Raw genomic sequence first — 14915 nt, forward strand, 5'->3', positions numbered from 1 at the left:
AGGGCACCACTGAAATTTTTGTTACGTTCTTGTAACATAATGACAATAAATAATCTAAACCTTGAGACAATTTAGTTACAGTTTAGAGTTATAAACCTTGGAGGAGTCCTTTTACCTTCAGCTAAAAGCAATCAGGTTGTCTCATAATATAAAAAATAACCTACAGACATACACTTCTTTTTCTTTTCTTTTTTTCAAAAAGTCCCATGGAATAAACCTTTAGGCTGACAAGATGTTTCAATGTCTTTAATTTAAAGATTTCTGTTTGTGATGTTGTTATATACTGGACTGAGGACCCCTTTAGGATTGGCAAAACATCCCAAACAAATTAGAACAAATCAGATCACCTTCATTCTATCCATCCATCTATCTTCCACTTATCCAGTTGAGGGTCACAGGGGGGCTGGATCTTAGTCCCTGGCGATATGGTGGATTTGAACACAGGACTTTCTTAGGCTAACCACTGCACCAACGTGCTGCCTGAAACAAGCTTTGAATATCAACAGAGCAGTGGTGTGGGTTCTGTCATTAAGAGGGAACTCAGTGTTGCTTCGGGTTTTCTGTCTTTGTTTCTGGCTCCGTTCTTTGAAACAGCTTTATTATTTTTCTTTTGTGAAGGTTTTTCCATGTATTCTTCTCCAAAATGTAGTCATGGTTGGCATAGAAAATTACATTACTTTTAATGTACTTCTCAAAATAGTAGTTGGAGTATTTCATGTATTCATCAGTCATGAACCCATATGCATCCACCTGAGGATACAGAAAGAGAGAAAGAAAAAAAATATTTTAGTACAGCACTTTTCAAAACATATTTTGCAGAATACCTTAATACAGGATCAATCTGGATCATGCACAGCACAAATCTACAGCAGAATGTCTATATATACATACATGCAGTCAACATTAAAAACATTAAAAAATATCAGAAATGTGTGTGTGTGTGTGTATATATATATATATATATATATATATATATATATATATATATATATATATATATATATAAATTCCCCACTCGCCCCTGTGGGCGGTTTATCCTTCAAGCTCGGGTCCTCTACCAGAGGTCTGGGAGCTTGAGAGTCCTGCGCAGTATCTTAGCTGTTCCCAGGACTGCGCTCTTCTGGACAGAGATCTCCGATGTTGTTCCCGGGATCTGCTGGAGCCACTCGCCTAGCTTGGGAGTCACCGCACCTAGTGCTCCGATTACCACTGCGACCACCTTCACCTTCACCCTCCACATCTTCTCGAGCTCTTCTCTGAGCCCTTGGTAGTTCTCGAGCTTCTCGTGTTCCTTCTTCCTGATATTGCTGTCATTCGGAACTGCTACATCGATCACTACGGCCGTCTTCTTCTGTTTGTCTACCACCACTATGTCTGGTTGGTTAGCCACCACCATTTTGTCCGTCTGTATCTGGAAGTCCCACAGGATCTTAGCTCGGTCATTCTCCATCACCCTTGGGGGCATCTCCCATTTTGACCTCGGGACTTCCAGGTTATACTCGGCACAGATGTTCCTGTACACATGAGTGTGTGTGTGTGTATATATATATATATATATATACACACACACACACACATTATATATATATATATATATATATATATATATATATATATATATATATATATATATATATATATATATATATATATATATATATACATAAAATATATCTTCAGGGACTAAGATCATGCTCCCCTGTGACCCTCAAAAGCTAAAGGGTTGTTAACTAATTCTAGTGCCAAGTAAAAACCACAATGATTAGTGGTCATTAAAACTGATGATTTTCTCATAAATCACAACACTTGGGTGGGTCCTGGGTCGTGTGACCCAGTGTTTCAAGTTTCATGGTATTTGGTTTTTCATTGTTTATGTTTTGGTTCATTTCAAGTTTTCAAGGTTTTCATGATTTTTGTTCTGGGCTTGTTTCCGTTTTTGCTCCAGTTCAAAATCATGTTCATAGTTGCTATAGTCATTTCTGGTTTCCCATTTTAGGTCCTAGTTTAGCTTTTGCCACTGTCCTTGCTGCCTAGTTTTGCTTTTATGGAATCAACCATAATAAAGGCTTGCTTTTGTTTTTTGAAGGTCAAGGTCAAATTATATATAGCACATTTTCAGACAGACGATGTTGCACAAAGTGCTTAACAATATAAAAATGCCATTAAAAAAGAAACAATGTAAAACAATAATAACAATATAAAACAATTATAGGACAATAAAAGAATGAAAACAATAACTAAGACTGTCAAATAAGACCAAAGTCCTTGGGTTATAGTGTGTTAAAAGCCAGGGCATAAAAATATGTTCCGTTGTCCACAGTGTCTGCTTTTGGATCTCCTTCTCTAATCTCCAAGCAAACCGTGACAGACATACTTCTCTCTCCTGGATAAACTGCCTTTATAGGTTTAGATGCATTGTTAGGACGCATTGTCATCGGCAGTACTAACCCTAGCCCAAATTTTGATATCAGATAGATATCAAAATTTGCTGTATCACACAGAACTGCCTTTTGAGGTGGTTTGAGCATTTGATTCGGATGCCTGCTTCACACTTCCTAGATTACGTAGTTTGGGCATTGAAAGAGGACCCAGGGCAACTTCAAGATACGTTTAACAGATTACATGTCCCGCCTGGCTTTGGGGTCCCTTGATGTCTCCTCTAATCTCCAATGAGCTGCAGGAAGTGGCTGGGGTGGGGGGAAGTATGAGGATCTCTGCTCAGACTGCTGTCCGGAATAAGATGAGCAGCAAAAAAAAAAAATGGACGGACAGATGAGCTTGGATGAAAACAATGCAATGCTTTCTGCTATGCAAACAGAGTAGCGTTTGTACTGATATGTTTAAAATATGTGATGTTCAGTTTTAACCAATTTGCAAAATTGTGTTAAATAATTTCTTTTAATGAAAGAGCTGCTCTGGGGTTCAGTGCCTGTCAGTATCTGTATTGTGTGCTTTGAAATCTGTGACTCTCACAATGAAATGTAAAGGTGATAGTAACTCACTGTATCACATGTGTGCAAAGCCAGGAAGAGAGTGAACGCTCCGTTGGTTGGTCTGACTAATGGCCAGAATGTTTCATTCAGATTAGGTGACTTTAGGAACCTGCGGATAAAAAAAGCTTCAATGGAAAATGAACAGAAAACAAACCAAACATATAAAAAGAAGAAGAAAAAAAATACTGACAAGTAAGGAAACACTGCATCCTTCACACTGACCTTTAAGTTAAAATAGCTTCAGGAAAGGCTGTAAATGATTGTTGGCTGTAAATGATCAAATATCTGATTGTTGGATTTATAAGAATTAAATGATTTTGAGTTCAATCACCAAAAATAATATTTTATGGTGATTGCGTGGCCCAGATATCTTACATTTTTTTAATTAGTTATTTCATAATTTACTGGCTTGGAAAAAATTTCTGCTTTCCATGAATGATAAAAATAATTATTTTTTGCTTCCTAATGTCGTTTTACCCATTTTGGCAATTCGACATTACCTTTAAATGTAAGCATCTTATTTGTCATTATTATATTTAAATAGGATAAAATCTGGTATTTTAATGCTGGTTTTTTTGGGGTTTTTTTTTTTCAGTTTTTGGTGTGTGTGTGTGTGTGTGGTTTTTTTTTAATCTAATTATTTATTTTTACCTCCGATAACAACTGACCTGTTCTTCACGTATCGGAGGAAGTCCTGGTGTAGAACGTAGAAGCGGCTCTCATTGTACTGCCCTGAATAGTAGTCCCTTGGCCTGGTGAGGTTAAAACACAAAAGACAGGAGGGATAATTTATATTATTAGTTTTTTTTCTTTTGTTTGTTTCTTCTTCTTTTTTTATAAATTGCCTATTAAAACCTAAAACCAAAGTGGATTACAACCCAAGTTTCATGTTGTTTTGGGTGTTTCAAGAGGGTATTTGTCATTTGAATCTGTTAAGCAAGACACCTGTGCGTCTCTCACTTGGTTGTTGGTGCACTCAGCAGTGACATCTGGGAGCTGTGGCCATGGATTTTTACTAGCTAGACAAAACCACAGCTGCTCTTAAAAAGTTGTCTAATGTCAATTTAAAGCAATTAGAAAATCTAAATTTGTTAAAGAAAGAGAAAAATAACCAGTGTATGTAACAGTCATGTACATCAATGAGAAATCACAAATGAAAGCTAAAAATTTAACAATGAGCATACATCAAAACTTTCAGTCAATTTCCTGCAGATGATAATCACCATTCCTTGTCGAATTGGCCACCAGAGATCTGCTGTCCTTTGAGAAGACCCCCGAGCCATTGAAAATCTCTTATTCCCTCAGGAATCATCACATATTTTATTCCCTGCCAAGAGAAAAATTATGCAGAGTAATCATCTTTATTTTGTGGAGATTATAAAAAGTATCACAATCCTGTCTAAGCTTTAGTACCTCATCATGAGGGGCAGATTTGTATCCATATGTCCCAAAAACAGAAGGTGATGCAGTGATGGAGTACGCTGTGTGAACGTACACTGATGTTCTATTTCCTACATCTTCCTCAAAACCTTTGGTAACGGCACCGTTCATCCTGCCAAACAGACGCAATTCAGAAAATTGATCTTTGGTTTGGTTTATGTTGATTTCATTGCAATGTTCAAGTTCAGTCACTATAGTTCAAGCGACAGCATTCACACTGAAAGTGGTGTGATATGCCTTTCATCTTATTGTGCTTTTCCTTAGTTTCTGTCTTATAGCAGCATTTGTTCAAGGATTTCCTTGATGCCTTCCCATAAAGTACAAGAGAATTTTTTTAATGCAAGTTTATTTACATCAATAAAAAATGTTTTCAGCAATTAATTTCTATATTAATTTCTAGTTATTAATAACCCTTTTTGTCAGTTTTGAGTAATTTTCCCAGTATTTTGACTTAGTGGGGGAAACAAGCTAGTTTTTCAGCTCTTGGCCCTGTATGATGTCACTAAGTGCTCATATCTCAGGAGTGTTAGTACAAAAGCCTCATCCACCTGCCGTCTAGTTGTATGCAAGACTGGAAATAAGGATCAGCATAATATTAATTAGCTGCAATAGCGCCATTGTTTAGTAGGTTGCGGTACCAAAAAAATCGAACAGACTTCCATTCAAAGAGGTGAAACTTATGGCGTAAATAAATTTTCCATGAGTCACTGGCTAAAATCTCTTTGTTTTAGTGTTCTCATCCATTTTGAAATCAGTTCCACAAATAGCATGAATATTAGGTCTGTTTGATGACTGATGTGATTCATATTTCTAGTCTGGATTACCAGAGGGGGGTGTCATTTACCAGTACAGCTGAGTCACATGCCGGTAAGAGATCTTTTCAGACAATAGCTGGTGTTGTTTAGGCTTAGGAAATAACAGTCAGTCTGGGAACTCAAAGGTAATCTTGTCATTCCTCATATAAAGTCGGTTCTTTCTACTTGTATCACTTCCTTAAGAGTTGAGGTAAGAACAAGTTTTGTGAGTGTAATTGCTTGGCTTCTCATTTGAGTTTGAAAGTCTATTTCCTTCTTTGGATTTCATGTAAGGGTGTGGGACACACCACACTGGGCCAGTGTAAGCTTTCCTGTCTTCTTTTCACTGTCCTATCAACATGAAATAAAAAAAATAAATAATAATATTATTCAGGAAGAGACCTCCACATCAGCATGGGTATAAGAGCAGAGGAAGCAAAGAATTTGCATTTTTTCCAGAAAACTGTTGAAGCATCTCTCTCTGAGATGAATCTTTTAGTTCCTGTACTAATAGATCATTAAAATGTTGGTAAAGACCAAAATGATTGCGCACTTGCGCCATATTACAAAAATCATTGGGTGGACAGCAAGCTGAAATCAGACTTGCGACAACGGTGAGCATTAGGTTTAAGTGATTCCATGGTTAAGCTGGTTCAGCTTGTTCTTTATGGATAGAGGCTTTGGCATCTGGAGAGGACCATAGCTAAAAAGTGATTACACAGAGACTTCTAATTATTTCAAGCAACTCTTCCTTTCTCCAGGGATATAATTAGATCCCTTGGAAGGAGGAGAAAGACATAATGAGAAAGATATGATGAAAATATACAGCTATAAATGTTAAATGGTCACATATAGTTTGAATGACCTATTTGTGACTGTTAAATTAAAAACTTATAAATATCAATTCTTGTTTCAGCAAGGTGACAATAAACTGACTATTTGGAACTAGCACAAGAAAGCTGGTCTTCAATCACTAACCTGTGGGTAGGCATACATATAATTGTGGTAGGTGCACAGACATTTAGGCAATATCCTGTTCAGACATTTAAGTGTTTGACACTATGGTGTCAAAGTGTGAACCTCCTCCCTGTATGCATCCTCTTTGTTGTCAGTCATGAGTCAAATGATCCGTGATGTCCATGTTATGGATGGATTGACAGTTAAGTGTACAGAGCATATAGAGGAGGATCGCAATGACTCTAGTGCTCATATTGAGGCTTGGGGTATTTGCTTGTCCAGCCTGACAGCCTGGGGGCATTTGGTGAGCTAATATAGCATCTAGTAACATATTTAAGTCAGTGCATGAACTTTGTCCAACAGCTTATTTGAAACAATGTCATTAAATGGCAAGCTGAAGTCCATGAAGAGCATCCATATCAAGTGTGTTTGTCTACGACAGTAAGGGCTGTATCAAGAGCCAGAGAGTTAATCTGTTTCCTATATTTTATTGGTGTAAAGTTATTGCAACTGATAATGCTGTCTGATATGACGGGGTTTTCATCCTGTGACCAACCAGTCATATACTGTAGCTTACAATGAGGGTCAAAGGACAGAATGCACCTTATACATAAACAGTGGCTTGAAAGATAAATAAATAAATAAATAACAAGACAAGATATGGCACTGTTTCTGTCAAACATATTTGCCTCAATATTGAATTTTTTCCTGTCTTTCTTTCTTTTTTGCACACATTTGTCACATGCTGTAGGTTTTTGATTGTGAAAGTAATTTCAATATTAGACACTAAAGTAAATGCAGAACACAAACTTTTGTATATGATGATTTAATTTAGTAAGGAAACAACAAAAAAACTATCCAACCCTGACCCAACGAAAAAAAAAATTATAGTCCAGCCAATCCAGAGTTTAAGTAGAATGCAATAATTTGACAAAAAAAAGTAATTTGTTCGCCATTTGTTACCATCTTTAAACCGGAGGCTTAATATAAGCCATATATACAGATATATAGAGATGGCACATGAAAAACTAAGTTTCATGACAATTTCATTAATTTAAAAAAAGAGCTAGCTTATTCATCAGTCAGAAAAAAGTACATGTAAGTACTGTACCTATAAGTTTGGTAAGGTAGTGAAATTAAATTATTATGCTGTAGAAAAAATCAGCTGCAAGCGTCAGAGATTTCAAAATGCTTCCAGATTGTCCAGCACTGACTGCTTTAGCAAATATGGCCCAAATGTCCAGCGCACAGTTTCAATGTGTATGTGAAGTGCACCAGCAAAAAGTCTGTTGAAAAAGAACCTAAGGGCTGCCTGCAGTTTGCAAATGAATGAATCACTTAATCACTGTTTGAAAACACCGTATGACAACAGCGATGGATTATTTAGCAGGAAAGCTTTGACTGGCAGGAAAAGGAACTCTTAGGCAATGGGAAATATTTACGACATTTCTGCAACCCTAGTTCCTAGGCTTCTTTGTCACAATATTATATCATAATTATTGCTACTTTTGTCATTTCTGTTTGTAAGGGTTTTCTTTTTATATGCTGCCATTGTCTTTAAGCTCTGCAACAAAAAAGGATAAAAAAAAATCTGCTCAACCAAAATAACCAAAAACACCCAAATACATGTCTGCACATGTTCCTGCTTCTTATTTCTTGGAGGTTTTTTCTTTTTCTTTTTTAAGTTGTTCAAAAGAAAGAAGTTCTTGAAGAACAACTGCCGATTTTCTGAGAGAAATGAGTTTCATATCAGTGTCTGCATAAGTGTACACAAATTATATCTCAAAGGCTCTCCACCATAGTTAAATATTGTCCTATGCATTCTAATACACAGAAATAATACATTGATTTTTTTTTTTTAAGGTGTGGAATATCCTGGAATTTTAAGAGGTGTGTTCTCCTCTTGGATCCTTCTTTAGCTCTCTGACAGGTCTCATTGCAGGCTTTCTTTCTGTGCTATCTGCCTAACTCTACAATTACATATGCTTGAGTGTAAACAGAGATTAGGCAGTTTGGTTTGGCAGTTAGTTTGGCTGAGCTGCTATACTTCCTGACAGCAGCTCTCTCCACTCTCTGTTTACATATGCCCGGCATGAGAGTCTAATCCTAACCCAGTCACAACTGGCCATTGTGTTCGGTTTGCTGTGTTAAGATATGATATGTTTAGTTGTGATACATAAGAGCAGTTCTCTCTTTATACATTCAGAAAATTTTGTGAATAGAAATAACTTATAGGTTAATTTGAGTAACGTCTTGCAAAAAAAAAAATTTTTATTAGGTACACCTATTCAACCCAAACCTCTGGTAAGCCAGTCATAAGGCTTTTCAATTCAAATTTAATATAGACATGTAGAAATTGTGAAAGAAAGGTGACTTTGAAAGTGGCATGGTTGTTGGTGCCGACTGGCTGGTCTATTTCAGAAGGTTCTGAAGAGAAAAAGGACTCCAGCATAGTACTAATAAGGTTTACCTCATAAAGTACCTGGAGAATTTATGTGATGTTGTACCAAAGAAGAAATACTCTCTTTGTGATGCTTTCAGGCACTTAATTTATCTTGATCTTAAAGGTTTATAATATATTTCAGTGGTATTTTTAAATACCACTGAAATATGTTATTAGCTGGCTGTTTCTAGAGATTTCATCAGACCTAAGTGATTGTTGTGCTCTCCATTAAACTGCTCTCAAATAGGAACATTTTACCCCTAAACTACCCTTCAGTTCAGAGAGAATAGGCAGGTATTTTTTAAGCTCTTTCTTACCGAAAAATGTAATCATGAGCATCGATCTCTGCACCCACTTTTGAGCCGTTCAGAATTCCCGCAGTACCCACCACAGCGCAGTGAACACAGCCATCGCCCCCTGGTTTTGGGAGGAGCAGTGGCTCTTTTGGCTTTGGAATCAGCTTCACTGAAGCCATCACTTCTGCAAACGAAAAGAGAACGCATAAGTACAGACACTTACAGGAGCAAACCTGTTCAGACTTGTGGATGCCAGATTTTCATCCTAACATGCAAATTTCACAGCAGAATTTCATCAGACCAAATAGTGTTTTTTCCAATCTTATGTTTTCCAGTTTTGCTGGATTAGGGTTAGACTAAAACTAACTAAACTAAACTGTAGTCTTAGTTTCCTGTTTTGATAGGAGTGGCAACTGGTGTGTGTGGCTTTCTGGTAATTCAAGTTTCAATTTGTTATCTGTTCTTCTGCATACTTTAGTTGTAACAAGTGTTTATTTGCTGTTGTCTTCATATTAGTACAAAGAAATCTGTTCTCCTCTGAACTCTGAGATCAACAAGACGTTTTCACCCAGAGAACTGCCAGTGCTTCCTACCATTTTATGAATTAATTTTATTATTTTATAATTTTATTATTGTATTGTGATGGGTTATTATCATTATTAATTGACTTATGGATGGCAAAAAGTAATTTTTTAATTCACAAAAAAAAACTTTTTTTCAGTGCAGAAAAAAGCTTCTATAGTAAGCTCTAGAGATGGTTGTGTGGGAAAATTAAAATCCCAGTAGATCAGCACTTTCTGAAATATTCAGGCCAGCCCATTTGGCACCAGCAACTACGCCACACTTAAATACAAATAAATCTTCTTTCGTTGCCCATTCAGATGCTCAGTTTGAACTTCAGCAGGTAATCTTGACCATATCTATGTGTCTAAATGCATTGAGATGCTGCTATGTGATTGGATGATTAGGTATTTCCATTAAAGAGCCGTTGAACAGATATATAATGAAATGACTGTATTTTCATTGGGTGCGGTAAGAATAATTTCATGTCTTTCAATACAAGTTCAATCTTAGCTTTTTTGACTGATTGTTTATTACTTCTTTATAAGCTTGATGAGCTTTGTCCTTTGTCTCTCTTGTGCTGGAAATAGTGTAATTACAGAACTGAAAAGTGTGTGTGACACAAAAACAATAATAAAAGGTGACATAATATTTCTTAACACTTAACTGTCTTTCTTATTGACGTGTATCTTTTTCACAATTATTTTATCAGAATATTTGGAGTTAGAATTAGGAAGAGGAAATTAAATCATAAAAAAAAAATCTATTATTCCATTACTTAGCAGTCTGTTACACAATACTTGACCTGATATCAGTTTCACAACTACCTACCATCATATTTGTACTCCATAAACCCAAAAGGATTGTTAAAATGTGAAAGGCGATTCCACTCGCTCATATTAATGTTGTCCTTGTGCAGAAACAAACGTATGTTGGGAAGAAAAGCCTTCTTGAAGTTCTCATCCTGAGAGTTTCGCAGTGATTGGGCACATGTCTGATAATAACAGAAATATTAAATTGTGAAATAGGTTAAAAAGATTTTGTGCCTGACTTATTTTAGAAACCTTTAGGAATAATTAAATGGAGTGAAACCATTAAGAAACCCAGTCAAACAGAAAATACAGGACAGTTACAGCAGAGGCAACAGACTGACTGCATTGCTGAGCTCACTTCAGCGTTGCCTGCCCACACCCATCAAGTTAATTACTACATTTGTCCTGTTTCTGTCATATTGTGTCTTAGCATGCTTACTGTTGGTCTAGGTGGGGCATCCTGGTTATAGACATCATCAAAATCCCACTGAGGAGCCTTTGTGAAATTTCCTTGGTAGAGGAGAGGTATTGGAGTCTCAGCCACGGCTCCATGTGTAGAGTATTTCGGTTCTGTCACTGGGTTTGTTTGTGTTGAATCAACATTTTTTGCTGGGCTGGTTGTGGTAGACACAGAAAGCAGTGCAGTTGTTTTTTCTTTCTGTCCCCAGAGTTTAATATCAAACGAAATGCTTTCCCATCTGAGTTCATGTTTTCCTGAGAAAGTTATCCAACTGAATCATAAATTTCACAGAAAAGCACAAATGGAAACAGGACAAAAGGGAACAAAAAGGAAAGTTCAGAATTAGCAAATCAATTTATGATTCCTTTTTTTAAAAACAAAATAAAATAAACTACTTACCGTTTTGATAACTTTTCCTGAGATAGAATCAAAGCCACAAAAAAAACTGTCATTATAAGGAGCAACGAAAACATCCTGGATGTGTGGACTGCCATCGCTGTTGAGTGAAGGCTTCGCCGTTAAATTGAACACACATAGACACACATATGCACTCCCTTCTGGATTTGACTCCTTCTCACTGAAGTGACTGGGCTGGGCTACACCACAGTTTGCGGACAGATATGCAGTCAAATATATTCAGACACACAAAGCCAACCACACAGAGCTTAACAGCAATGTGGTTTGTTACACAACAATGGAATTTCAGAAACAGACATACCTCAGGGATTAAACCTGTTATACATGTAGTATTTTAAAACTAAAATAAAAGCCACAGCATTCCTTTAATAACGTTGAAAACTGCAAAAAGGTTCATTTGGTTTGTCTTGGGAATTTGACCGTGTGTGGGTGTGTCCTGCCATCTCCCCGCCTTGGGTGCCACACTTTTTGTTCAGCTGACTCTACTCAGCAATTAAGATAAGGAGAAAAAAGTCTTGTTGGTTTTGTAGCCAGTGGGATGTGTGTGTGTGTGAGATGACTGCTTATTCCTGATCAGTAGAGAGGAGTGTGTTTTTTGGTCATTAACTTATTTTTCAGTTTAGTGACAAACTCCTGGGTTTTGTTGTTTTCTTTCTTTAAAGGGTGATAGTGGCTTGTCTTTCACTTTTAGTTTAATTAGTAATTCAGTTATTAGAGAAAATCTTTAATTTAACGGGGGGCACCCTAGTTATATTTTTTGTGCTTATTATATCTTTAATTGGTGATTCACTGTTATCTCACTACACTTTACATGTTCTATGACATTACTTAAAGATGCCACTAGGTGGCGCTTAGTGCAGAGGAGGAGCATAAACCCCCTTGGAGGCAAATCTGCAGAATAAATCCTGAAGTTGAAACTTTAAACAAGCTCATGATCTTTATTTTACTTGAGTCATTTTGAGAGTTACTAGTGCTCAAAAGGACTCATAGGTAACAGCTGAAACAGTAAGGCTGTTGTCAACAGTAGTGAAAGCAGCCGAGAGCATTGTGGGGACCTCTCTTGCCTCCCTCCCCAGGCCCTCTCCATTACAGGTGACTCCACTCATCCCTTCAACAGCGTCTTCAGTTTGCTGCCATCAGGAAGGATACTGAAGAGCCTCCGGGCCAGAACACGCAGACTGAGAGTCAGCTTCGTCCATTGGGCTGTCAGGATGCTAACCATCTCTGAATCGAGAAGGGGGGCCCAAGGGTACATCTTTCGCCATCTTACAATGCTGTGATTGTAGCCATTCCCCACTTTCTGTGAATGGTACTCATGGTCATTGATCAGTAGGCTTTGATTAGTTGTCATTGATCAATGGTCATAAGAATTTGCATACTAACAATCATGGAACTAACCCCCCAGCACATTGTTTATTCAGGGGCGCTAGTTTCCTTCACTATGCAAATGTACTGTTTATAAGGTTGGGGAAACCTGCAGGCAGCTGAGACAGAAGAAGTCACTTGGATGAGTGATGAAACGTTTCTCCCATTGAAAATGTCCAGATGAACAGAATCAACCTTTTGGGATTTACTTACCTGGATGATTAAGCACGCATCAAGACGTTATTTTATTAATATTCTTAAAATGATAGCGGCACACACGAAAATTTTTGAAGCACAAACCAGCACAAATGTAGCACAAACGTTTAACATCAATTTTGTTTGATTTGGGTAATGTGGGGGGGCTGGTTGACCATTGATGACCTCTAGAAATTCTTATTAATATCTTTAAAATAATAGCAGCACAAACGAAAATTTTTGCAGCACAAACCAGCACAAACGTTTGATACCACTTTTGTTGGATTTGAAGAACGTGGGGGGGCCAACTTCACTCACATTGGTGCAATCGGCACCACTAATGGCCTTAATTCAGGTTGAGGATTTTTTAGATCTTCCACTTCACGTTTTTGTTCCATAACCCCCAGGATTATTTAAGACAGCGGTCCCAACCCCCGGGCCTCGGACCGATACCGGTCCGTGAGTCGTTTGGTACCGGGCCACGAGAGTTGAGGCTCAGGAAATGTATAGTTTTCAGGGGTTTTATCGGTTTTCCGCATTATTTTGTTATCGTTTTTATCGTTAACTCGGTTTTCCTGGGTCTTTTCACGCGTGTTATGAATAAATCTTCTTTTTTTCGGTACCGGTACTAGTTTTATTTTGTTGTATTCATCCGCTACACCTTAAAGGCCGGTCCGTGAAAATATTGTCGGGCATAAACCGGTCCGTGGCGCAAAAAAGGTTGGAGACCGCTGATTGAAGAAATGACCGTCTTAACTGCATCCCACCTCAGCAGCGATGGTGCGCTGTGAGCAGCCCTACTTATGCAGTTCAACAAGCCGACCATGTTCAAAAAGGAGAGTTTTTTTGCTTTTGCCATCAGAACATCCTGACAGTCTGACTACCTGACAGAAAATGACAATGAATCCACAGTTTTGCACAGATTTGGCCTGGCGTGTGGTCCTAAACATTTGATCAGCTGTAAAACAGCCTGTCCCAGTTTAAGTTTGTTAAATGCAAGTTAAATGTTTTGTCTCACTCCCAGTTCTGCTTGTTGCATGTTGTTGGAACCTTGTTAAGATCCAACAATGCAAAAGATGATTTGACTGTATTTAATAATCGATTAGTTTCTTCTGAATGGATTAAGAATGCTTTTTTTTCCGCATTCCAATGCATCACAATTGTAAATCATTATACGATTAATTGTGTCAGCTCTATTAGATGTAAGATTGTATATTTGCTTTTGAAATGGGCAGTTTGGTTTATTGTGCTTTGTATTTGCTTTCATACTGCAAGGAAAGAACGCTAATCTACACCGAGCATCTGAAGAACAACATGCAAGTCCTCCAGCACATTGAATCCAAAACCTGTTCCAGTTCCTCAGACACCATCAGAGACTGTTTTGAAAGCCCTCTACTATCAGGTCTGGATAAAAGGAAACTTTGCCAACCACTGCAAGTATCAAGTGTTTTAAATTTTGTTTGACTGTTTATTATGTACTTATTTGTTTTTGGTTGTATTAAGTTTGATATTAATTAGATCAGTGCCTTTTTAGTCATTAATTTGATTATTAAATATTAACTGTTTAGGGCAGCACGGTGGTTAGCACTGTTGCTGCACAGCAGGAAGGTCCCGAGTTCAATTCCACAATCAGGCTGGGGTCTTTCTGTGTGGAGTTTGCATGTTCTCCCCGTGTTTGTGTGGGTCCTCTCTGGGTACTCTGGCTTCCTCTCACCATCCAAAGACATGCAGTTTGTGGGGATAGGTTAATTGATTAATCCAAATTGCCCATAACTGTAAATGTGAGTGCGAATGGTTGTCTGTCCCTGTGTGTTAGCCCTGCGACAGACTGGCGACCTGTCCAGGGTGTACCCTGCCTTTCGCCCTATGACAGCTGGGATAGGCTCCAGCGCCCCCCGCGACCCTGAAAAGGATAAGCGGGGGGCGGGTTTTGAGAAGCTTAAGAGAACAACATACTGCCTGTAACATCATTCGCCATGAGTGGTTTGGTGATGGGCATATCCATGGAGGGAGGCATGGACCTTTGTAGCAACCTTCACAACAGCAACCCTGACTGCCATTAGGTATTGGGATGAACTCCTTGGACACATTATCAGACCCTACACTGATGCAGTGGGTCTGGGGTTCCTGCTAGAGCACAACAATGCTAGGCCTCATGTGGCAATAATATGCAGGTCGTGGA

At 38.0% G+C, this 14915-nt stretch overlaps 1 protein-coding gene across 3 annotated transcripts; it reads right to left on the bottom strand.

The window, feature by feature from the left end:
* Positions 1 to 230: 230 nt before the first annotated feature.
* LOC101474872 (alpha-N-acetylgalactosaminide alpha-2,6-sialyltransferase 1-like) lies at positions 231 to 11905 on the bottom strand. Of its 3 annotated transcripts, XM_076887641.1 has the most exons (10): positions 11156 to 11905; positions 10736 to 11027; positions 10316 to 10478; positions 8945 to 9107; positions 4407 to 4545; positions 4217 to 4320; positions 3662 to 3745; positions 3003 to 3102; positions 2632 to 2726; positions 582 to 750 (listed from the first exon to the last, which is right to left on the bottom strand). In XM_076887641.1, the coding sequence occupies exons 1-10, from the start codon at positions 11248 to 11250 to the stop codon at positions 729 to 731; spliced, it is 1257 nt and encodes a 418-aa protein (XP_076743756.1). In that variant the 5' UTR covers positions 11251 to 11905; the 3' UTR covers positions 582 to 728. The 3 variants fall into 3 exon arrangements, with proteins under 3 accessions (XP_076743757.1, XP_076743755.1, XP_076743756.1); XM_076887642.1 differs by lacking the exon at positions 2632 to 2726 and having other exon boundaries at positions 231 to 750; positions 10736 to 10910; positions 11156 to 11902; XM_076887640.1 differs by lacking the exon at positions 2632 to 2726 and having other exon boundaries at positions 231 to 750; positions 11156 to 11901.
* Positions 11906 to 14915: the final 3010 nt, after the last annotated feature.

This window comes from Maylandia zebra, linkage group LG8, assembly GCF_041146795.1.
Source record: "Maylandia zebra isolate NMK-2024a linkage group LG8, Mzebra_GT3a, whole genome shotgun sequence".
Lineage (NCBI taxonomy): Eukaryota > Metazoa > Chordata > Actinopteri > Cichliformes > Cichlidae > Maylandia > Maylandia zebra.

Bases quoted from the DNA above. Each gene is read 5' to 3' on its own strand.
- LOC101474872 (XM_076887640.1), bottom strand. From the start codon at position 11,250: ATGGCAGTCCACACATCCAGGATGTTTTCGTTGCTCCTTATAATGACA. The intron at 9,108-10,315 runs GTAGGTAGTTGT...TTTCGTTTGCAG, and splicing joins TATGGAGTACAAATATGATG to AAGTGATGGCTTCAGTGAAG. The intron at 4,321-4,406 runs GTACTAAAGCTT...TTCTCTTGGCAG, and splicing joins AATCTGCCCCTCATGATGAG to GGAATAAAATATGTGATGAT.